Source organism: Neophocaena asiaeorientalis, unplaced genomic scaffold (genome assembly GCF_003031525.2).
Source record: "Neophocaena asiaeorientalis asiaeorientalis breed wild unplaced genomic scaffold, Neophocaena_asiaeorientalis_V1.1 scaffold30, whole genome shotgun sequence".
In the NCBI taxonomy this organism is placed as follows: Eukaryota; Metazoa; Chordata; class Mammalia; order Artiodactyla; family Phocoenidae; genus Neophocaena; species Neophocaena asiaeorientalis.
In genome coordinates this window covers 1,649,609-1,673,820 of record NW_020174923.1, presented here as the reverse complement: position 1 = coordinate 1,673,820, position 24,212 = coordinate 1,649,609, and the positions used below count along the sequence as shown (strand labels likewise).

Sequence of the window (24,212 nt, the reverse complement as noted above, 5' to 3'; positions counted from 1 at the left end):
AGCCAATGGTTTTTACTATATTCATCGAATTGTACAGCCATCACCACAATTTTAAAATATTTTCATCACCCAAATAAGAAACCCCCTACCCTTTAGCTACTACCCTCCAAATCCCCCTCCCCCAAACCCTCCAGTCCTAGGCAACCGCTAAACCTTCTGTCTCTACAGGTTTGCCTATTATGGACATTCATATCAATGGAATCACACAATCTGTGGTCTTTTGTGATAGCTTTTTTCACTTAGCATAATGCCTTCAAAGTTTATCCATGCTGAAGCAGGTATTCATACTCAATCCCGAGTTACGGCTGAAAAATATTAATGTATATGCACACGCCACATCTCGTTTACCCATCCATCAGCTGATGGCCGTTTGGCTTGTCTCTGCCATTTAGCGATTGTGAGTAATGCTGCTGTGAACATTCGTGTGCTAGTTTTTACGTGGACACATGTTTTTCAGTTCTCTGGAGTATGTACCTAGGGATGGAACTGCTGGGTCAAGTGGTAACTCTGCTTTAACAATACATAGATCGTTTTTTTTCCGGTACGCGGGCCTCTCACTGCTGTGGCCTCTCCCGTTGCGGAGCACAGGCTCCGGACGTGCAGGCTCAGCGGCCGTGGCTCACAGGCCCAGCCGCTCCGCGGCATGTGGCATCTTCCCGGACCGGGGCACGAACCCGCGTCCCCTGCGTCGGCAGGCGGACTCTCAACCACTGTGCCACCAGGGAAGCCCATAGAGCGTTTTTGAAAAGAAAACAATCATCTTCATGGCTTCGCACTTTTGACTTCTGACTAGAGTAAAAATAAGTTCCTGGAAAGCAGAGCCCTAAAGCTGCCTTGGGGATTACACCACTCACTCCTTTGCTGTTTATGAAATTTGAACAGTTGTTGCTGCTACCTGTGCCTGCATAAATCTGTCGTCTGGAAGAGGGGGCAAAGGCCAAGATGCAGGGGGGAAAAGCCCAAGCTAACATAGGGGGGAAGAAGAGGGGGGCAGTTCAGAGGGAGCTGGAGCAGGAGAGGCAGAAGGGGCTGGAAGGAGCGTGTGGGGTGGGGTGGGGTAGCTGGAAAAACAGAGAGCGTCGGGTACATGCCACAGCGGGGTCAGCGCCAAGGCCGTCACCACCTAAGGCATGAGGAACACCCAGGTGGCACAGATCCGGCCAGGTGAGCAGGCGTAGCTGCGGAGGCCTTTCACCCCTCCGCGTAGCCCGCTATGGGCAGCAGACAGGTGAAGGAGGGCGCTCACCTGGAGTCGGGGGTCAACCGCAGAGCCCAAGACTCTAGAACCATCTTCTGGGGAGTCTTCCGGGGCCTCTAGTTATTAGGACGGTTTTCTGGAGCTTGTGTCTCTGTCGCAGTCATCAGAAGGGAGAGGCAGCCTGTACCTCCCTGTGCACAAGGATGTGCAGAAGTCGGCGCTTGTGGGGAAAAGGCGGGGCCACCTGGCCAGGACAGGGACCGTCCTGAGAGGGTTTGGGAAGGAGGCGTGGATGCTGCCGGATGCTACGTGCAGTGGAGAGTGGAGTATGGAAGCTTGAGGTAGAGATTTGCTGGTGAAGAAAAGAGGCGATGCTTATGTAGGAGCCCGTGATCAGAGGGTACTGGGTGGATGCCAGATGAGCCCCACCCCCCAAAAATGGGAGGCCTTCTTCTTAATGGTTTAGATTTTAGAACGGTATTAACATCACCTGGGAAGCTTAAAAACAAAAACAGGGACTTCCCTGGTGGTCCAGTGGTAAAGACTCCGCGCTTCCAATGCTGGGGACGCGGGTTCAAACCTTGGTCTGGGAACTAAGATCCCACGTGCCGCGCAGTGCGGCCAAACAAACAAAACGTAGCAGACGAAAACCCAGTATCCAGCCCTTATCTCCAAAGCCTCTTAATTGGCCTGGCTCACCTCCTGAGCCCCATTAACCCACTGATTTCAGTGAGCAGCGAGGGTCCACAAGACCGGCTCGGAGCATCCGCTCCCAGGGTTGGCCATGGACCGGCCGCATCGACGTCCTCCGGGAACTCGTGGGGAATGCAAGCTCTGGGGCCGCACCCGAGACTGAATCAGGAAGTTGGGGGATGGCGCCCAGCAGTCGGTGTTTTAATGAGTCTCCCAGGGGATTCTGATGTCCGCTGAAGTTGGCACACCTGTTTCATGCCGGGCCCTGCTTCTTACTGTGTGGGCCCGGGCAAGGGTTTACCCTCTCTGAGCCTCCGTTGTCTTGGAAGTGCTATCCAGCTGGCCGTGTTCCCTTAGGGACCCAGCGATGTGTGTGTGTGTAAAGCACAGTGTGTCACAGATGGTGACTCCGTAAGTGGTAGCTGTTACTCCGGGATCCTTATTGTTCCCACGCGACGTTAGGGAAGCGTACGATTGCCTGACTGGCTTGAGATACCACAGACATCACTTGTACCCAGTCATGGTTTCAGCTGTTGCACCAGTGGGCAACGTGGTGTCTGGGACTTGGGAACCTCTGTTTCTCAGGGGCTGTGTTGGGTTATGGAGAATTCCATAAGGAATAGGAGAAAAGTCAACAGTTTTCTGGATTTTCTAGACCGTGAGACCCACCCCATGCTAGCTGGGCTCGCGTGTCCTTCCTGAGATCGAAGCATGTTCAGAATGAGTGGCGGTGGAGTGGGCCTGGCATCGTAGGGGAGGCTCTGGGAGAGGGTGCACGGCCGGCAGGGCCTGTGGGGTGTCTGCCTGGGGGCACGGGGCCTGAAGCAGGGCAGGAAGGGTCACCAGATGTTCCCGTGGGAAAGGGGTGTTGAGGGGCTGGCAGTGGCCACAGCACCCATCACCGGGGCCGTTCTGGGATTCTCTCTGGTCTGGTGTGGCAGGCTGGCCCCCTGGTCTCCACAGGCCTTCGAGGAGGCGTGCATGTCCCTCTGCCCTGAAGGGTTAGCGTGAGGCTCTCTGCTGGGGGTCTCCTTCCCCGCCGCTGGGGAGGCCAAATCCTGAGACGTGGCCCAGGGGACGTGTCTGAGGCTGCATTTTCCAAGCAAGGGGTTACTCGGCTTGTTTGTGCGGGTATGGAGGAGGGGAGGGTTGGGTCGTGCCCTGGGCCGGGGGACTCGCGGAGGTTAGCAGGGGCTGAAGCCCCCTCACCGCACGCAGGCCCCCTGGGTGCGGCCTGAGTGTCTGGAGCATTTACAAATTGTGGTCCTTGCAGGGTGGAATTCCCAACCAAGATGCGGGTGGAACGATGGGCTTTCAACTTCAGCGAGCTGATCCGAGACCCCAAGGGTCGACAGAGCTTCCAGTACTTTCTCAAGAAAGAATTCAGTGGTGGGTCTCTGAGTTTTTTAAATAAAACATTTGCTTTTAGAAATATTCCTGAATGTCTAGCCTAGGGCTCCGAGGTTGCTCGGCAGGTGTTTCCATAGTTCTGCTTGGGCCGACTCTCATCCTGGACCCGGTCTCTCCATTGGCTCCCGGGGGCCCCGCGGTCGGGGGAATTGCTTTGCTCACAGAATCCACGTGGACATGACTCAGGTTTCCAAGGCTCCATCCCCTCTGGCTGCCCTCACTGGCTCACCCTGATCCCTGGGTCTCCCACCCTCGAGCTCCCGGGTCTGCTGCCGCCATGTACCTGGTTTTCTTCAGCTCAGGGCCCCTCTGCCGTGGCCGCCCATGCAGTTCACCTGGATCCCATCCCCAGAGGTTCCTTTTTAATTGGTTTGGGGCGGAATCTCTGAAGTCTTGAAAACTCCCCAGGTGATTCTGACATGCGGCCATGATCGAGAGCCACTGTCTCAGCTCCTGGTCTGCTTCCTTGGAGGATTTGAATGGAATGGATGGGGCCACATTTTATACCCCAGCCGTCCGGAGGCCCCTGCAGCCTCGTAAATACACTGCAGTGGGAGACACCTGGGAAAAGCAAAGGCCAGATCGGGACCAGCTTCCCTATAGGCGGAGCATTCCATGGGCTTCACCACCTCCCCTGAAAAGTTTACTTTTATGGGGTTCCTTTATTTCTCTCCAAGTCCCCAGTCGTGGAGAGCATCACATTTGAGCCTTGACACGGCCTGGCTCCCCAAGACCCACTGGCCTGTGAGGTTGCACCTGAAAGTATCCCACGGGACTTGCCGTAAGCCTGTTTGACTGCCGGATGCACACATTACATGCTAAGATGGATTCTTGAAAATCGCTTTTTTCTGATTAAGCCTAATTGCCGCGAGGTGATAAAACCCAGAACAGTTGGATGGGAAAGGGAGCTGCTTTTAGGACAGGCCGGAAGCAACTGGTGAATAAGTGGATCCGGCGCCATCTAGTGGTCGGCTAACAAACTACACTCTGAGCTTATCCCACCCAGGCGTCACTTAGTGTTGGTAAGAATCCATCCCCAAGATTTCCCTGCGTTATTAAAAGAGCGCTATTGGTGATCTCGGGATGAGATTCCCGAGGCTTCCGGTACGAGCAGAACACGTAAATAATCAGTTCATTTAATTAAAATTTTAAAAATTGAGATATGCTTCACATGCTATAAATTCACAGACCGTATCATTCACATGCCCTTTCAAAGTGTGCCGTTCAGTGCTGTGTAGTAGATTCACAGAGTTGCACAACTATCACCACTATATAATTCTAGAACCTTTTCACCACCTCAAAAAGAAACCCCTGACCCATAGAAGTCACTCCCTATTTCTCTGTCTTCCTCTGCTCCCAACTCCCCAGCCCACACCCCCAGCCCTAGGCAACCACTAATTTACTTTCTATTTTCGTGGACTTGCCTGTTCTGGACATTTCCTATAAATGGAATCATACCATATGTGGCTTTCTGTCCTCTTTCACTTAGCATAGTATTTTCAAAGTCCATCCACGTTGGAGCATGTAACGATGCTTCATTCCTTTTCATGACCAAATAATATTCCATTCTGTGAAGATACCACATTTTGTTTATCTACTTCTCAGGTGGTGGACATTTGGGTTGTTTCAACTTTTTGGCTATTATGGGTAGTACTGCCATGAACATTCATGTACACATTTTTCTGTGCTCATTTAATTTTTTTTTTACCCTGGTAAAGTATTCATAACGTAAGACTTACCATTTTAACCATTCTAAGTGTAGAGTTCAGTGAAATTAACATCATCGTGCACCTGTCACCACCATCGGTCGCCGGAACTTTTTTATCTTCCCAAACCGAAACTCTATCCCCATTAAACACTAACTCCCCACTCCTCCACTCCCCGCCAGCTCCTGGGAACCATTCTATTTTCTGTTTCTATGAACTTGACGACTCTGGGAACCACATATAAATGGAATCAGACTGTCTTTGTCCTGTGTCTGGCTTGTTTCACGGTGCATGCTCTCTTCAAGGTTCATCTACATGGTAGCTATGTCAGAACTTCCTTCCTTTTTAAGGCTGAATAATACCCACTGTATGTGTGCACCACATTTTTGTTTATCCTTTCATCTGCTGATGAACGTGTGGGTTGTTTCCGCCTTTTGACTAGTGTGAATAATTGCTCATTTAATTTTACCCTTCAGCAATTAACCGTCTTGCCGTGGGCAAGGTGGTCTGCAGGGCACTTGCTGTAAGACCAATGGCTGTCACTTAAGAGCACTGCTGGCCTGCTTACTCATGTTTGTGATCTCGGTCCCAGGAGCACCCTGAATTTCATGCTGAAGAGGAAGGATCTCTGTGGAGTTACGGGACAGAGGTCAACTAGTTTAGGATCGTGCAAACTTTTCCAGTCTAAAATACCTGGGAGCCTTCCAGAGAATACTGGGAATGGAGAGGAGGGGATGGTCTGGTCCATTTCCGCCCACCATGGCATTCTGTGATTCACCTCCCCCCTGCCCCCCATGCACACACAGGCACACACACACATGCACACACGCGAATACACAGACACGTGTGCACGCACAACGTACACACACACACACACACACAGGCACACGTAAGCTCTTGCTCTCCCACTGGACTGACCCCGTTTATTTTCTCAGGCGAAAACTGGCCACCTGGGATGGCGCACCGAGGTGTTCCCACTACTGGGGGCTGGGAGAATCCCCCTTCCAGTTAGAGAAGTTGGAAGGAAACGGGGTGGGGCAGAAGCTGGCTTTCCTCCTGGGCCCAGAGGCGCAGACTCTCCGGCTCAGGTGACCAGGCCTTCCTGAGAGCCAGCCCGTCAGCATCGCTGCTTCGGCAGCATCTCCGTGAGGGTCTTTGGCTGGAATACGCCCCGCGAGGAGCCCTAAGAGACGGGCTCTCTGTGCACAAAGGAGGTGGGAGTCACGTGCGTCATCGACCAGGCGCAAAGTCACCAGGACCCTTCACGGAGAAAACCTACAGAGCAGCGACGCATGCGTCCCAGCCTAATCAGATGTCACTTGTCCAAGCAAGGTGTGCGACCTCCTGGATGAAGAGGAACGAGACCGCCTCTGGTGGTTCATCTGAGCTCTGACTTGTGTGCCCCGGGGGAAAGCGCAGGTTCCCGGCAGACACGTGGGCTGCACACACAGGGCACGTGCCCCCCTGGAGCACGTAGGTGTGCTCATTTTTTTTTCTTCAGTACGGAGATCAGTCCAAGGTCAAGGAGAAAGCGGAGGAGATTTACAAGTGAGGATGAGCCAGATTGGGGGGAGGTCTCCCCCCGGCACCCCAGCTGCCCCCCCCCGCGGTTATGCTTGAGGTCGGAGACTGGATGGAGGCCCCCCACACCTCACGTCCCCATCAGTCACCTCACCTCGCGCTGTGGACACCTCACCCCTGCTCCGGGAGGCTGGAGGTCCTGGGAGAAAGCTGGGGGAGGGTCAGCCCACCCACTTTTTGCTCTCTCTCTGCCAGAGGTTGGGAATTCCAAAGTCAAACACAAGTTCACATTCCCGATGCTGGCAGGGCTGTTTTCTTGCTTCTAAGAAATGTTGCTTGATGGCCTGTTCAAATGCTTTAGTGTCTCCTAAAAAAAGGACCACTTTCACCCCGGGGGACCCAACCCACGACTGTCAACCCCTCGCTCCCAAGCAGCTGTGAACTTTTCATTCACTGACCTGGTCTGGCTACTTTTGCTGACGTCTTCCTCCCCGTCTCAGGCTGTTTCTGGCCCCAGGGGCGAGGCGGTGGATAAACATAGACGGCAAAACCATGGACATCACAGTCAAGGGGCTGAAGCATCCCCACCGCTACGTGCTGGACGCCGCACAGACCCACATCTACATGCTCATGAAGAAGGTAGGTGCGGCGGTGGTGAGGGTGCACGGAGGCCTGGAAGCGCTTCCCTCCCCAGGTGCTGGGAGGGTTCTTTAGATGTGGGGAAAAGGGAGAGAATGCGTGGTCACTGCTTTGCGGTGTTAGATGCAGGGCTGTCAGCTGTCTCTCCCTCCTGCCCGCTGAGCTGGCCCCTCCTTGTGCTCCTGGGCCCTCTGGCCAGGGAGGGCTGCCTGCAGAGACTGTGTGCCCTGTTTTTTTTTTTTTTTTAATCTATTTTTTAAAATTTATTTATTATTTTTGGCTGTGTTGGGTCTTTGTTACTGCGCGTGGGCTTTCTCTAGTTGCGGCGAGCGGGGGCTACGCTTCGTTGCGGTGCGTGGGCTTCTCATCGCGGTGGCTTCTCTTGTTGCAGAGCACGGGCTCGAGGCGCGCGGGCTTCAGTAGTTGTGGCATGCAGGCTCAGTAGTTGTGGCCTGTGGGCTCTAGAGCACAGGCTCAGTAGTTGTGGCACACAGGCTTAGTTGCTCCACGGCATGTGGGATCTTCCCGGACCAGGGCTCGAACATGTGTCCCCTGCATTGGCAGGTGGACTCCCAACCACTGTGCCACCAGGGAAGCCCCTGCATGCCTTCTTAAGGCTTCTCACTCTGCAGTCGTCGCATAGACCATCATGACATAGTGGCTGCACCAATGTACATGCCCCCCACCGTGTAGGAGGGTTCCGTTTTCTCCACGCCCTCTCCAGCATCGGTTATCTGTAGACTTTTTGAGGATGGCCCTTCTGACCGGTGTGAGGTGATACCTCACGGTAGTCCTGATTTGCATTCTCTAATGATTAGCGACGTGGAGCAGCTTTTCATGTCCCTGTCGGCCATCTGTGTGTCTTCTTCGGAGAAATGTCTATTTAGGTCTTCTGTCCACAGTTCTCATGACTTGGACTGCTACTACTTAGTCTTTAGAATGGTACCGTTTCAATAAATTTTTTAAAATTCTCAATTGGTCGTTGAGAAATTCTCCTAGATGTTTCTGTGGGCTTTGTCCCATGTATGTTACGACTAGAGTTTGCAGTCGGCTTGCGGGGAGCAGGCGTTCAGGAAGTTCCCTGAACCTGCCGAGGGTCCCAGTAAATAGCCACACAAGAGGAGTCTGAGCCTGGGGCTGTTTTTGGTTGGGCTGGGTTTGGTATCCTCTTGCCTTTCTACTGAAATTCAGGGGAGAAGGGCTTGTGAGTGGGCTTGGAAGTGGAGGTAGCGGGTGGGCAAGGTTGGAAGCAAGGGTCTGCTGTTTTGTGCGTACTTCGCTGGAGAGCCCTCGAGATTCTTTGGGGGCGGCTGTGGACCAGGGTTCTCTAGTGTGAAGGGCGGCAGCATCTGGCCAAGACTCAGCATGTCCCACTCCCCGGGTCTCCGAGAATGTGCATTTCTAGCAAGTGGCCGGGTGAAATGGATGCTGCCGCATGGGGACCACACTTGAGCGCCGTGGCTTTAGACACACATCTGAATGCCTTGCACACAAGGATACAAATCTTCTTAACTTTGCAATCTCACTGCCGAGGGAAGGCTGGGGAAACGGCCAGTGTATTCGTTTCTTTTTTTTTTTTTTTTTTTTTTTTTTGCGGTACGTGGGCCTCTCACTGCTGTGGCCTCTCCCGTTGGGGAACACAGGCTCTGGACGCGCAGGCTCAGCGGCCATGGCTCACGGGCCCAGCCGCTCCACGGCATGTGGGATCTTCCCGGACCGGGGCACGAACCCGTGTCCCCTGCATCGGCAGGCGGACTCTCAACCACTGCGCCACAGGGAAGCCCCAGTGTATTCGTTTGATGTGACACTTTCCCTCTCATAATAACTGTTTTTCTCTTGTTCCCGCTAGGACTCTTATGCCCGCTACTTGAAATCCCCAGTCTATAAGGAAATGCTGGCCAGAGCGGTTGAACCTCAGGAAACCACCAAGAGAAGGCAAGTGGAATGGGTTGCAGTCACTCATTGCCTGCTGCTTTGTTTACAGGGAAAGGAGGGTCTCTTTCAGCCAAACGGCTATTATCAAGGTATTTGCTGGATGAAAATATTGGGGACTGGGAAGTATTTCTCACCATGCTCAGAAATCATGCTGGCAAGATGCGCATAGTAATTACTGCCAGTAACTTTTGTTTCCCTAACACTGGTTTCAAAGAGTTTTGATTATGAGCTGGGATAATGACCTTTATTACAAATGGAAGCATCTCATTGGCTTTTTAATTGCTACGCTTCTCCACCTCCAAACTGATGTGTAGGAATTAATTTAGCTACATCCTGGTAATGTCCTTTGTAATGGCCTAAGACTGTGGAGAGGAGAGCAGATTGCACCCCAAGAAAAATATAGACTCTTAGGGAAAAGGTACAGGGAAACTCTAAGTATTCCTGCTGAGCCAGGGGGACGGCCTTCTTCATTCTTTCTCACCTTCCTCATTGGAGATGTGGAGCATATCCCATCTGGCAGAGCCCTTGGGCAAAGGATGAAATGTTCTGAGGGGCAGTTTGGGCTCCTTTTTTTGGGGAAAAAGAAAACTCAACAGGGACTGAAGATTCAAAAGAGTATCCGAACAGCAGCTTGAACAAAGACGCAGGACTTTGGCGGAGGTTTTCCCAGCGCCAGCGCATGTCCTGTCCGCCCCTCCCCCGGCCCCCCCTTAGTAGATGTTCTCCGCCCCCGTTTGCCAGCTCAGCCCACGCTGGGCTCTTTTTCCATAGTCTCCAGTCAATTCAAAAGAGGGGTGGTTGGACCAGAGCCTTTGTCAAAGGAGCTTAAAAAAAAAACCCAACTTGGTTTCATTCTTGAGGATAATGGCCCTGTTATGAAAAGGAGAGAAAGGAGGTCTTTGTGGTGCTATTCTTCTAGGTTCACGGGGTAAGGAAGGGAGTTCAGTGTCCCTGGGGACTTGAAAGCTTTTCTTTAAGCCACAAGAAAGGGCCATAATAGCTCTAGAAGTTCTGCCAGAAAGTAGTGGGGAAGGGAGGAGAGCTTCGTATGTCTCTCTCCAGATGTTTTTTAAGTTGGCACAGACCTGAGAAATCAGCTGAGATCTTTTGTGGGGCATCCGGGTGCTTGGCTGGGGCGGCACTAGACCACAGGTGCAGTGCTCGGCTGTGAGGTCGGGTACCGCTGTCCGGTGATGCTGTCACCGCTACCGCGAGTGAGAACACCCCCGTGGGACGTGGGAAGCCCGGCCTGGAACTATGTGGGGATGGCAGGGCGGGTATGAGTTTGCCCCGTGACTCTCAGGCGTGAGACAGCGCACAAAACTTAATTTTTCCAGAACAAGTTAAATGGAGCTCCAGGCAGGCAGGGCTGGTGGGACCCCTGACTTACGGGTAGGGGAGCCCTCTTCCTCCCTAGGGTGGATGCTGGAGTTCCAGGGGCTTACGTGGTCCTGAAATTTGGGGGAGGTCCTAGGTTTTAAGTCTCCCCTTGCTGCTGAAATGCTCATTTTCCAAGCCTGCTCTCCATCACCTGCCTCACTCAGAGCTTTGTCTTGGCTCCCGAGGTCGTGGTGGAGAGTTTGGGGTCGGGGATCCACGACTGGCTTTTGTTGAAGGAGCTGACGGTTCGCCCATGCGCACAGTGCTTTGGAGGAAGGGTCCGCCGGGTCTGGTGCGGGCGCACAGCGCACGCCTGCTCACCACGCCTCTTCAGGACCCGTCCCCTTGCTCTGCCCGTGCAGGCTCGCTCCTTGATGGCCCCGCTCTTTCCTTCCTTTCCAGAACCTTGGCTTTTGTGGGTTTTTTTTTTTTTTTTTTGCGCTATGAGGGCCTCTCACTGCTGTGGCCTCTCCTGTTGCGGAGCACAGGCTCCGGACGCGCAGGCTCAGCGGCCATGGCTCACGGGCCCAGCCGCTCCGCGGCACGTGGGATCTTCCCGGACCGGGGCACGAACCCGCGTCCCCTGCATCGGCAGGCGGACTCTCAACCACCGCGCCACCAGGGAAGCCCCAGAACCTTGGCTTTTGAAAACAAGCGTTCCAATTCTCCCTGGGGGCCGGAGCCCCTGGGTTTCCAGTATCCAGACCCTCCTCGTCCGCTTCTTTCTGGAAGGGCCTCCAGGAAGATAAGATGCCTCGTTGACTTCTAAACCTCATGAACGGTAGTCTGTACTTGGCACCGTCTGAGTCTTCCTGGCCGCGTCTAAGCCTCAGATATGATGGCAGCTGGTCCTCAGTCTGGTCCCATCCTCCCAGCGGGGAGAAAAGAGCCACGGCTGGATGTGCCTCTGAGGGCCCCCCGTGAGGTTCCCCGCGGGGATAAGGGGCCGATACGGAGTCCGGCCTCACCTCCCGCCAGGTGTGCCAGTGTCGCTTCGGGGAGCGCGTGGCCCTTCGCCAGCCACTGTTCTCTCCTCCCTTTCAGCTCGAGCCTCCGGTTCATGCGGCGTACTCTGCGCTCCAGCCCAAGCCCCGTCATCCTCAGGCAGCTGGAAGAAGAAGCCAAGGCTCGGGAAGCGGCCAACACGGTGGACATCACCCAGGTCATGAGCAAACTGGATCGCAGGAGCCAACTCAGAAAAGAGCTGCCTCCCAAATAAATGCACACTTATTTATTCCTGGGGGTGGGGGAGAGTCTAGAGGGTTCTGCGCGGTGGGCCAGTCGGGTTCACCCCCGATTCCTCGGACCCCTGTCTTGGGCTTCCTCTTACCCCTCCAGATCGCCAAGGGGCCGGGCGGGCACGGGGGAGGCGGGGAGAGGGGGGCTGCACCTGACTCCGTTGCTGTGACATCGCCTGTCTTACCCTCCGGAGTCCTTGGGGGTGAGAACCAGAGAGAAAAGCTGCTTCGTGAACCGCCATTGGGGAGAAGGGCGTGGTTAACTACCCCCAGGGCATCGTTCCGCATGTTTGTTTCCAGTAGCGTCCAAAGCTCCTCCTCCCGTTTCTCCAATTTAGACTCTGCCTCTAAAGCAGCCGGGGACGGGGCGCCCCAACCAGGGGCTGGCTGCAGGGCTCCCCTGTAGATGCCCTTTCCTGGGGCCCCTCTGTCACACCTGCCTGGAGAAACTCTGCTGAGACATTTCTTTTGAGCTTGTTCTTAGTCCTAAGTTTTGAGGGTTGGTGGACTCTCTCCTTCGCTTTTGCCTCCCCATCCCCCTTTTACATGATGCCAGGGGAATTAGTAGCTTGTAGGAATGAAGGACATAGGCCAGAGGCCTCCAGAGAAGTCCAGGTAAAATGGAACATCTTTTTGGTTAAAGGACGAAGGTGCCGATGTCTTCATTCATGGGAGGAGGGATGGTTAGAGGTCTGTGACCTTTTCAAAATGAGTCAGGGTCAAAGATAGTACTCTTTGGGATATTATCTAGATGTTGGTGCTTCCCTCCTCCATAGCTTTAGATTAGGCCAGCCTGTGGTCAGGGGTGGGGGGTGGGGTGGTCAGGACAGTTCCAGCTCTGACCTTGGAGGCCTAAAGGTAATTCTTGAAGTTGGGTTTGCTCCTGTACACCTGTGTAAGAATGCAAAAGAGATAAAGCAAGTGGATGAGCAGGTACCGACCTTCTACATCAAGAAGACTCACTCAGCAAATTAACTGAGCACCTATTATGTGCCAGGCATTGGTGAATAAAATAGACATGTTCCCTGCCTCATGGAGCTTATAGTCCAGGACTGACAAAAAAATAAGGAAGCCAAGTGTATTAGGTAGCTGCTGCTGTGTAACAAACAAGCACACAACTAGAGTGGTATAGAAGAATAAGTGTTCATGGCTTATGCATATAGGGTCATCTCTGAGGTTCTGTTGATCTTCGTGGGGCTCATCCCCACGCCTGGTGAGGGTTGATCTGTGGCAGCCTAGGCCGGGATGAGTTGAAGGATTCTGCTCACATGTTTCTTATCCTTCAACAGCCTGGCCTGGGCATGATCCCATGAGGATGGCAAAGTTGCAGGGGAGTCGGTGGAAGCACGTAAGATTCTTGAGATGAAGGCCTGGGACTGGTACCTCATCTTAATAACCAAAGCGAGTCACAAGCCCAGCCTAGAATCAAGGGCTGGGGAAATCGCTTCTTCCTCTTCAGCGAGAGAAATTTCAAAGTCTTCTGGCAAAAGACAGGGAGATGTGGAGGGCTGAAGAACTGAGGCCATCCTTGTAATCGGCAACTCAAACAAAACTATGATAAGACCCATAGAATGTGCTTTAATGCATATACAGTGCCGTAGTAGAGGACGCGGCGTGTGTGGACTCGGGGACTCTCTGAGGTGGCGGCGGGTAAGCAGAGGATGAAAAACATTTGGCCATAGAAGGAGTGCAGGTGAGGCAGGAAGAACTTTCCAGGCAGAGGGAGCTGCATGAGCAAAGGCCCAGAGGCGGGAAATGGCTCAGACTGAAAGGCCAGATGAAAGGAGCCTGGTAGACAAAGGGGCAGTGGTACAAGATGAGGTCCAAGAGGTGGGCAGGCAGGCCATCGCGGGCTTTCCAGGCCGTTGTAAGAGGTTTGAGGCTCTTGGTTTCACGTTAGCAAAGGGATTCTATTAATCTCCCCGTCTTCCCCAGTCATAGACTAGTTTACACTCTGGAAGAGCAACTACAGAGATGCTTTGTTCATCTCTCTTTTGAAGAATCTTGGAGTCCTCCAACGCAGGGGGAGCGCCTCAAGCAGAAATTTCAGGTGATGAGCCATTGTAAACTGAGTGACATGAGGGAAGGGACCGTATCTCACTCACTATTTGGAATCTGATGCTTTATACCTAGTGAATTCTGCATAAACATATTACATGGATGGATGGATGGATGGATGGATAGATGGATGGATGGATGCATGGGTGGGTGGAAAGACCCCCGGGTTTGGACAAGGCCTCTTAGACTCTTGTCCTCATTCTGTCGCTAGCCATGTGGTCGTGAGCAAGTCACTTCACCTCTCTGCTTCATAATTTTTGAAATGAGGGGTTGGGACCAGATCCATGTTTCTCAAACCAGAGTCAGTGAATTCCAGGAGCATACCCAGCCTGGGCCATCAATTTTACTTGAAGATTTGCAATGGGAGGGAAGTTAGATAGTTTTTTAAATTTCACATTAAAATAATCATGAATATATTACGAATTAGACTGCAAGCTGTACGTGAATTTTTTAAGATAAAAGCTGAGACGTCAAAGATATCTCATGCCTGGCTGTGGCGGGTTCAGGCTTTTGCCCTCAGACTCCTGGGAGAGCATGGTTGCCCAGTTCTCCTGCTGTTGGGCCTACTTCTGTGGGAAAGTTTGAGAAGCATGGAACTGGAGGTATTTGCCCTCCATCCTAGTTACCCCTGTATGAGCTGAGGTTACACACCTAGCAAAATGGTGGTAGGGTGGTGGGAGAGTTGAAATGCACCTTGAATTCTTCAGGACACAGAGTATGTCTTGTTCATCTTTGACTCAACGATTCACCAGCCCACTCCTCACTCATGAGACGTGTCTGCTTCATGTGTCTGTCATCCTCCTGCAGAGTACCCAGTGCTCTGTGTCAGACACATAGTAGGTGTGGCGCACGCATCGATGGAAACCTTCTCAGTGTCAGACACACAAGAATCCCCAGTCAAAGGAGAGGCACAGACATGTCAACAAAGTAGGTTATCGTTCCTTATTGGACGGATGAGTGCTTCCACATTACCCTTCTGAAGGAAGGGAGATGACACATGGCTTCACTTCTGGATGTGTTCCACAAGTGTATTCTATATATTTTTTTATTATTAAAGTATAGTTGGTTTACAATATTATATTAGTTTCAGGTGTACAACAGTGATTCAATATTTTTATAGATTTTACTCCACTTAAACTTATTATAAAACGCTGGCTATATTCCCTGTGCTGTACGTTACATCCTAGTATCATTTATTTTATACCTAGTAGTTTGTACCTCTTAATCTCCATCCACAAATGTATTTTAAACACCCGTTTTGTGTGAGAGCCCATGGTGGGTGCTATGGCACAGATGCAAAAATGGACGAGGTATTTTCTGCCCTCAAGGGGCTGACAAGGGTACATGGAGGCGATATAGGCTGGGTGGTGTGCAACACACTAGTGGAGCACAAGGATGGGGGAGAATTTTCTGGCCTGGGGGGTCGAGGGGGGTGCACCAGGAAATTCTCATGTTTGGTAGAAAGGATCCCTACCCAGTTTTGAGGTTTTGGAAGTGTGTCTGCTTCTAGACTCCAGCCACTGGTATCTGCTCCTGCCAGCTTTGATGCACTAACAGTAGCCCCACAGGGTCCATCTGAATCTCAAATGGTGTAAAAATAGTATTTCTTTGGACAATAGTATTGATACATTTAAATTACTGTGATATTCTCTGTCCTGCCTCGTACTTAGGCACCATCTTAATTCCACTAATGCCATATTGTAGACGGCTTGAGTTTCTCTACCCATGTGGTGTATATCTGATGCTAGAATATAAGTTATGCCATAAGGTACCAGGATTCATTTTCAGGCTTGGATTTTAGAGAAAGGACTGCTTTTGTTGTGAGGGTTGAGTGGAAATACAAGGGCTAGGGAGTAGAGTGCCTAGGAAAATGCCTGGCATATAAGTGCTCAGTAAATGCTAGCTGCTGTGATCGTCATCACAGCCATCATTATTATTACCATCACCACCATCATCACCATCATCCTTACCATCACCATCACCACCATCATCATCACCATCATCACCACCATCACCACCATCCCCATCACCATCATCACCACCATCACCATCACCACCATCATCACCATCACCATCATCCTTACCATCATCATCACCACCATCACCATCATCCCCATCATCACCATCATCACCACCATCACCATCATCACCATCACCATCATCATCATCACCATCACCATCATCACCATCATCACCATCACCATCATCATCACCATCATCCTTACCATCACCATCACCACCATCATCATCACCATCATCACCACCATCACCACCATCCCCATCACCATCATCACCACCATCACCATCACCACCATCATCACCATCACCATCATCCTTACCATCATCATCACCACCATCACCATCATCCCCATCATCACCATCATCACCACCATCACCATCATCACCATCACCATCATCATCATCACCATCACCATCATCACCATCATCACCATCACCATCATCATCACCATCATCCTTACCATCACCATCACCACCATCATCATCACCATCATCACCACCATCACCACCATCCCCATCACCATCATCACCACCATCACCATCACCACCATCATCACCATCACCATCATCCTTACCATCATCATCACCACCATCACCATCATCCCCATCATCACCATCATCACCACCATCACCATCATCACCATCACCATCATCATCATCACCATCACCATCATCACCATCATCACCATCACCATCATCATCACCATCATCCTTACCATCACCATCACCACCATCATCATCACCATCATCACCACCATCACCACCATCCCCATCACCATCATCACCACCATCACCATCACCACCATCATCACCATCACCATCATCCTTACCATCATCATCACCACCATCACCATCATCCCCATCATCACCATCATCACCACCATCACCATCATCACCATCACCATCATCATCATCACCATCACCATCATCACCATCATCACCATCACCATCATCATCACCATCATCCTTACCATCACCATCACCACCATCATCATCACCATCATCACCACCATCACCACCATCCCCATCACCATCATCACCACCATCACCATCACCACCATCATCACCATCACCATCATCCTTACCATCATCATCACCACCATCACCATCATCCCCATCATCACCATCATCACCACCATCACCATCATCACCATCACCATCATCATCATCACCATCACCATCATCACCATCATCACCATCACCATCATCATCACCATCATCCTTACCATCACCATCACCACCATCATCATCACCATCATCACCACCATCACCACCATCCCCATCACCATCATCACCACCATCACCATCACCACCATCATCACCATCACCATCATCCTTACCATCATCATCACCACCATCACCATCATCACCATCACCACCATCATCATCACCATCATCACCACCATCACCACCATCACCATCACCATCATCACCACCATCACCATCACCACCATCATCACCATCACCATCATCCTTACCATCATCATCACCACCATCACCATCATCACCATCATCACCATCATCACCATCATCACCATCATCGCCATCACTGTCGTCATCGTTGTCATCAGTATCATCATCGCCAACCCTAGTAGCTTCATGGTCTTAAAGTAAGCTTGTTCTTCCTTGCATTTGTCAGTGTTGCCCAGCACAGTGGTTCATTATTCTTTAGGGCATTTCCTGAGGTGTATTTAAAGCCTTGTTGACCCAAACCATCTTACTTTCTCTTCTCTCTCAGAGTCTAGCTCTCCAGGGACCATTAGGATATATTTGAGGGGAAGAGAGTGGGGAATTGATGGCACGTCGTATGTCTGCAGAGGGCTGACCAGCAGCAGTGTAGTGACTGGTCAGTCCATGGGTCCCCAATTTTGTCTGTTCAAGATGGGAAGGTCTTGTGCTGGGCGGTGGCAGATGAGCTGACCGGTAGGAGAAATGGGGTGTTCGCCCACATGGATTTTTCCCCACGGGGCCAACTGTGCTCATTTGCTTTCGGGGGCAGCAGGGAAAGGGCGAGTGAGAGGGGCTGGGAAGGGGGGACTGGTGCATGGCATGTGGCCCCCGGAAGGTGGCCCTCTCCACCTACCTGCTCCCAGGAAGTGGCCACAGGGTCTCCTGCAAATTCTCAGCCAGTTTCTGTACGGAAAGTGAGTCGCGTCTCCGCATCGTCTGCTTTGCCTTTCATTGAAAGCCTGTGCTCGTGTTCTCGTGCCACTGACCGCGCTCCGTGTCGTGCTCCTTCTGCAGCAGAATAAAACAGCAGCACAAAACAAAGCGAAGCATTGCTTCACTGTGTCTCTGTTGCGTCATTTCTTCGCCACGTGCCTCGCACACCGCTGCTTTGCTGCTTCACACCCGTGGTGGGTATGGGAGGGGCCAGGGTCGCAGTGGGAGTGGGTAGAAAAAGGCATCTTGCTCAGAGTGTCCAGGGCCAGTCGGGCTGATGCCTGTTTGCCCAGAAGAAGGGACTTTCTCAGGCCAGGTAAGTGAAGCAGGACAGTAGCCACCTTCCTAACGTGTCCTGTCATTCATCCTGGAATAAAGCAGGTGCTGGGCGGAGGAGTGGGGTGGAGAGGAAGGGCCAGAATTGGGCGGGGGGGTGTGGCGGGGCTTGGCTGTCCTAAGCTGTATCGTCTTGGTCGAGCTTCATCATCTCCATGAGCCTCTGTGTTTTTATCTGTAAAGTGAGGATTATAGCAGGAGTTGACCGCAAATTCTGAGTGAGTGGGATTTAAGGTAATGAACTGGGGGTGGGTGTGTCCTCGCTTAACTCGATGCCTCTCCATCTCTCTGAATAAAGCCTGGTTCCTAGTTTGGCGTTCTGGCCCAGGACCCCAAGTCCCGTACAAAACCCCCAGGCTATGGGCTGGCAGCATGGATCAGTAGGAAAAGCAAAGCCTTTGGGGTTACACGGACCTGGAGTCAGAGTCTCATTTGGTCACTGTATTAGTTAGCGATCCCCGAGGGACAAATTAGCACCAACAAGCACCATTTACCAGCTCATAGGTGGCCAGGTGAGACTGGGCAGGTCTCTGTTCAGGGTACACAGTCAAGGTGTCGCGAGGCTGTGTGTGTTCTCATCTGGGGGCTCTTCCACGTTGTTGGAAGGATTCTGTCTCTTGTCATGGGACTGAGGGCCCCATTTTTTTTTGCCAGCTGTTGGCTGAGGGCTGCTCTCAGCCTCCAGAAGCCGCCCAAACTCCTTGCTGCACGTTCCCCACCCTCCATCTTCAAAGCCAACCATGGAGAACTCCTCCCTCGTTGAATTCCTAACCATGCTCCGGACCTCTCTGACTTCTGTCTCTCTGGCTTCTAGACTCAGATTTGAAGGGATCAGGCGATGAGATCAGGGTCGCCGGGATAATTCCTTTTAGAGTCACCTATGCCGTATGCCATAGCCTGACCTCGGGGATGACTGCCCCGTGACATCCACAGCTCACACCCATCCTGAAGGGCAGGGGCAGGCATCTTGGTGCCACCTTAGAGTTCTGTGTTCCACACTCACTGGTTTGTGGTGGGAGCATGGGGACGGTACTGAACCCCTCTGGTCCTCAGTATTCTGGTCTCTAAAATGGGGTGGTAATAGATGCTTTGCGCACCTGGCACATCGTTAAGTGCTTCATAAACTGCAGGGCCGTACACCTGGCAGTCATCTCCCAAACCCTTCATCAGGGCCCAGCCATCCCTCTTGTTATTCTCCTTTGCAGACTGTGCCCTGTAGGACACAGGTGTCGGAAGCGCAGTGCACAGCTCCGCGAACTTACTGGGTCTTGCTTACTTGCAAAGCATCTCCTTCTCACAAGCAAAGTTTGTGAGACTTTGCTTTCCCTGAGTGCCCCCCATGAGGTTCTCCTCCAGTGGGTCTGGGGTGGGCCTGGGATCTGCATTTGTAACGGGCACCCTACGTGATTCTGACCTGCAGCCTGCACTGAGACATCTGACTGGCGTGACACACGCAAACTACGGAGCCAGTGAGCCTGGTTTTGCAAAATCTGCTCACCGTTCCCCGCATTCTTGGGGCTTAGCTTCTAGAAGCCTTGGTTTTCCCATCTGTAAAATGGGCATAGTAAGAGTTGACTGCCTCACCGAGTGGCTCTGGGAGATAAATGCAATAGTCCACATAAAGTGCTCAGCCCAGAAACTCACATTTGCTCAGTTGTCACTGCATGTCAGCAATAATCACAATGATGGTTAGTATAATAACCCAGTGGCCTCGGCTCTGGGCCTCAGCTCTGGTTTGTCGGCCTGTCTGAGCAGTGGAACAGCATCAGTGCCTCCGAGCTGCTGTTTCAGAACCGAGTGTTGCTTGAGCTTCAGGGAGCTGGTGGGAGAGTGGAGACCACTCTCCCCAACCCCGGCGGCAAAGCTCCCTGTGGCCCCCTGGCCTTGCTTTTCCTCTCAGGGCTGTTCTCGGATGTGCCCTTCCCTCTTCAGGTCGGGACCAGCACACGCCTCAGAAGCCAGCAGACTCCAGCTCAGCGCCCGGAGCTGCCCTCCTTGGGCCCCAGGGCAGTGCCCAGGCCCCCGGGGGCAGGTGGCTCCCTCTAAGCGGGACATCTGTGTGGCTGTGACACTTCCAAAGAGGGTTTTTCTTCCCTGGAGGCATTTCTCTCTTGGAGGCAGTGTCGGTCCAGCTGTCCCAGGAGCCCTCTCCCCGCCAGGACCAGCACAGCCCCCAGCTCCATCCACACTGGGCTTTGATGTGGCACATGGCCAGGGCAGGCCTTCGGGGTGACAGGGGCACACAGAGCAGGCCGAGGGGAGGTGAGAGCAGAGAGCCTTCCTGCCGACGATTCAGGGTTCTCGCTTTCGCCGTTAGCTCAGATGAAGCTCTCGGGCTTCTTCCCGACAGCCTGCCTGACCCCACGCTGCTGCCCCCTGGTCGGCCCCCGTGGCCCAGGGAGGCTGATCTGCTGACCTACTTCCCCTTTCCCCACCGATAACCTCCTTGTCTGTGTTTCCAGGCTCCTTCTCCGCGGAAGGTCCAGGTCCTGCTGCGCTGCCTGCGGGGAAGGGCGTGGGAAAGGGTGGGCCCGGTCATCCCCAGGGGTGACCCGTGGACGTGGGTCGGGGCTCAGGACAAGACGGGTGGTCTTAGGCCTGGAAGGATCAGCTCTCCTCCTGGCACCTCCGCTGCTCTGTGAAAAGGGTGTTAGATGCCTCCAGTCTTTAGGCGGTCCCGAGGATGGAGAAGGGAGGGCATGATGGACGGTGGGTGCAGGCGTTGCTCGTTGGGGGCGGAGTCCAAGGCCGACTGGAAATCCAGCCTGGCCACACCCCGTGTCCCAGGCCTGGAAGAAGGGCCGTCTGTGCCCTGGGATGCAAACCCCAGCCCTGGGGACGTGGCCAGGGCTTGGGGACGGGCAGGCCCCTTGGTGGGAGGTCTGTGTGCCGCGTGCCGTCGGCCCAGGTGGCTGAGTCAGCCGAGCGCGGCCCGCGGGCCGTGGACCAGCCACGCCGCTCACTACGCGCTCTCTCTCCCTCCTTCTCTGCAGCCGGACCAGCGCGCGGCCCCCAGCCCTCACCTGACCGTGTACACCGGGGCCCCCCTGCCCTCCTCTCCGTCCAGCCCCCGCTCCCCGCGCTGCCGCTCGCCACGGAGGCCCTTCCCCTCGCCCAGCCGCTTCCTCCGGCGGCCCAGCAGCACCGTCTGCCCCTCGCCCATCAAGGTGGCCTTGGAGGGCTCCCCGGGCGAGGAGCCGGAGCGGGAGGCCGCCCGCGGGCGCTCGGATGCTGAGACCAGCGGGGCCTCCGCGGACCAGCCCCGGCCCCGGGCCCCTCCCAAGGCCGGCGTGGCCCTGTCCCTCGGCCGGTTCCTGAGACGAGGCTGTTTGGCCTCCCCGGTCTTTGCCAGGCTCTCCCCCAGGTGCCCCCCTGTGCCCCACGGGAAGGTGCAGCCGCTGGGGGAGGCGGGCCGGCAGCTGCCACGACCAAGGTCCCGGAGAGCAGCCAAGTAAGGATGGAGGGGTGTGTGTGTGTGTGTGTGATGGAGGTGTGTGTGTGTGTGATGGAGGTGTGTGTGTGTGTGATGGAGGTGTGTGTGTGTGTGATGGAGGTGTGTGTGTGTGTGATGGAGGTGTGTGTGTGTGTGATGGAGGTGTGTGTGTGTGATGGAGGGGGGTGTGTGTGATGGAGGGGTGTGTGTGTGATGGAGGGGTGTGTGTGTGTGTGTGCACGTGTGGGCGTGTGTGTGTGATGGAGGTGTGTGTGTGTGTGATGGAGGTGTGTGTGTGTGATGGAGGGGTGTGTGTGTGATGGAGGGGTGTGTGTGTGTGTGTGTGATGGAGGTGTGTGTGTGTGTGTCTGTGTGTGCACGCGCGGGTGCGCGTGGATGTCTGGTGAGGACCGAGGCTCTGTGGTCTGGGGGCTGTGGGGGCTGGGTAAGGAGGATTCTGGGAGAACAGACACAACCCACAGGTCCATTAAACCCCTCGGCCTCTGGGTAGTTTCCAGACACTGAGTGCTGCCCTCTCCTGTCTTTCTGAGGAAAAGGAGAAGAGTGTCTTTCTTTTCCATCTTCTTTTCCCCTCTTTATACTCTTCCACCCACCCTGCTCCACCCCTAAGACGTTAATCTAATGAATCCATCGCATTTTTTAAAGGGCCGGAAAGCTCAGTGGCAGCAGTGGGACCCACAGGTGGTGCTGGGCCCCCGCACTCCCTCCCCTCCCCCACCCCCTCCTGCACACACCTGCCCGGTGGCTCAGAGGGGCTGCAGGGGTGCTGACAGTGTCCAGTCTCTGCGCAGGGGAGGCCCCTCTAAACCCCATCGTGGGTGCTGCTGTTCCCACCTCTGAGGACCCCCTGCCCCGAAGCAGCTCCTGGGTGCAGAACAGAGGCTCTGAGGGGCGCTTGATCACTCCCGGACCAGGGCAGAAAGAAAAGTTACAGACAATGCAAAACAAAGAATCAGACCCCATCTTTATTTGGTCTGGGGGGGAGACAGCAGGTGGGGGGGCAACCTTGCACCAACCAACAGGCTCCTGCATTGGGCCCTGCCACGTCTGGTTGAAAGAAGGCGCCTGCTGGGGTCCTAGGTTGCCATGGATACCCAAGTATCCGTGCACTGTGCATCCGGGGATGGGGGAGGGGAGGGGTCAGGATCCACGGCGAACATAGCTGTTGATTCCTCCCAACTGGCTCTGCTGAGGGAATGTTCTAGCTTTGTGGCCACAGCCAGGCCACACATACAGGCTTGGGGCTTTTAAAACCTCTGTTCTCAGTGGCCACCACTTCATGAGAAGGCAGTTTAAAGGGGCTGAGATTAAGTCCTGGCATGTTCTGTAGGAACATCCGGAATTCATCAAAACCATAAAAACTCAAAAGCCCCTCGAAAATGAAAGTAAAGCATTTTCTGAATTATTCTTCATTCAGCAAGAAAATAGGAGCCTCCCTCCTTCCCCAGTGAAAGGGATCCGCCCAGCCAGTCCCTGCACACACAGCCTTTGGCAAATGCACCTGTGTCCACACCCCTTCAGGGATGTCAGGGTGAGCTGGGGATTTGGTGACCTCCTATCCCCACCCACCTGCTTTCCTCTTGCGCCTGAAGCTTCTTCCAGATCAAAATGGACGTGCCTACGGGGAGCGGGACCTGCCTGGTGGACTCGGAGGACACGAGGACAGGAGAACGGAGTGACCAGGCCATAGAAAAGGAGGTCATCTGCCCCTGGGAGAGCCTGGCCGCGGGCAAAGCTAGCTGAGCCCGGGGCCTCGGGCTAGGCAGTCGCTCCTGCACACTCGGCTGGATGGGGCCGCGGGACATGCTTGCTCTAAACCAAAGTGCATTAAGATCGTATTTGGGGACTGGAGAGACAGGATGGATGGATGATGGAGAAGAGTGCTCTGGCAGGGCTCCCCCTGGCCAGCCCCTTCCCTCGACCCTGACCCTTGGTCAGAAGAAAGGCATGTGGACCAGAGGACTTGACTTGCCGCCTTAAAACTGATAAAAGGTTACCTTGTCAAAGTGTTTTTGGATTGGAATGTTAGTGTGTGTCTGGTTTTATTAGCTATTTATGAGATAATCTCAAGTCTTCTTTGGTTTTCTGGACAAAGGGAACTGAATCACTTCAAAGAACTCCCTCCCGGTCTAAACTGGTTTTTATGTGATGCTCTCATCAACGGAGCCCACCCCCCGCCGCAACCCCGGGAGGAAGTCCCAGGCTGTGGCATCACACAGGAAGAGGGGGCTGGGGAAAGGCATCCTTCTAGAATGCCAGGTGTGCTCCGATCCACCCAGAAGCAGAGGCCAAGATGGGATGAGGTGGGCAAGGGGATTGCTGGGGGAGACACCTGTGAAGGATGATGGGTGGAGGCTGGAGAACAGGGTGAGGGCTCTCGGACCATGGTGCGGGGCTGACCTCTGGGGAGGCGGTGGGCAGGGAGTCTCAGATGGCGGAGCATTTCCAAGAAAGTTTTGGCC

At 53.6% G+C, this 24,212-nt stretch overlaps 1 protein-coding gene across 1 annotated transcript in view; it reads left to right on the top strand.

Annotated features, from left to right (window-relative positions):
* RGS9 (regulator of G protein signaling 9) overlaps positions 1 to 23,736 on the top strand; it is an 88,098-nt gene extending 64,362 nt beyond the window's left edge. Inside the window, exons 13-20 of the mRNA XM_024760572.1 lie at positions 3,165 to 3,292; positions 6,096 to 6,232; positions 6,509 to 6,555; positions 7,029 to 7,167; positions 9,017 to 9,102; positions 11,527 to 11,644; positions 21,290 to 21,747; positions 23,343 to 23,736. Coding sequence (XP_024616340.1) covers positions 3,165 to 3,292; positions 6,096 to 6,232; positions 6,509 to 6,555; positions 7,029 to 7,167; positions 9,017 to 9,102; positions 11,527 to 11,644; positions 21,290 to 21,747; positions 23,343 to 23,493 — 1,264 coding nt within the window. The 3' untranslated portion in view covers positions 23,494 to 23,736. The remainder of the gene's footprint in view (positions 1 to 3,164; positions 3,293 to 6,095; positions 6,233 to 6,508; positions 6,556 to 7,028; positions 7,168 to 9,016; positions 9,103 to 11,526; positions 11,645 to 21,289; positions 21,748 to 23,342) is intronic.
* Positions 23,737 to 24,212: the final 476 nt, after the last annotated feature.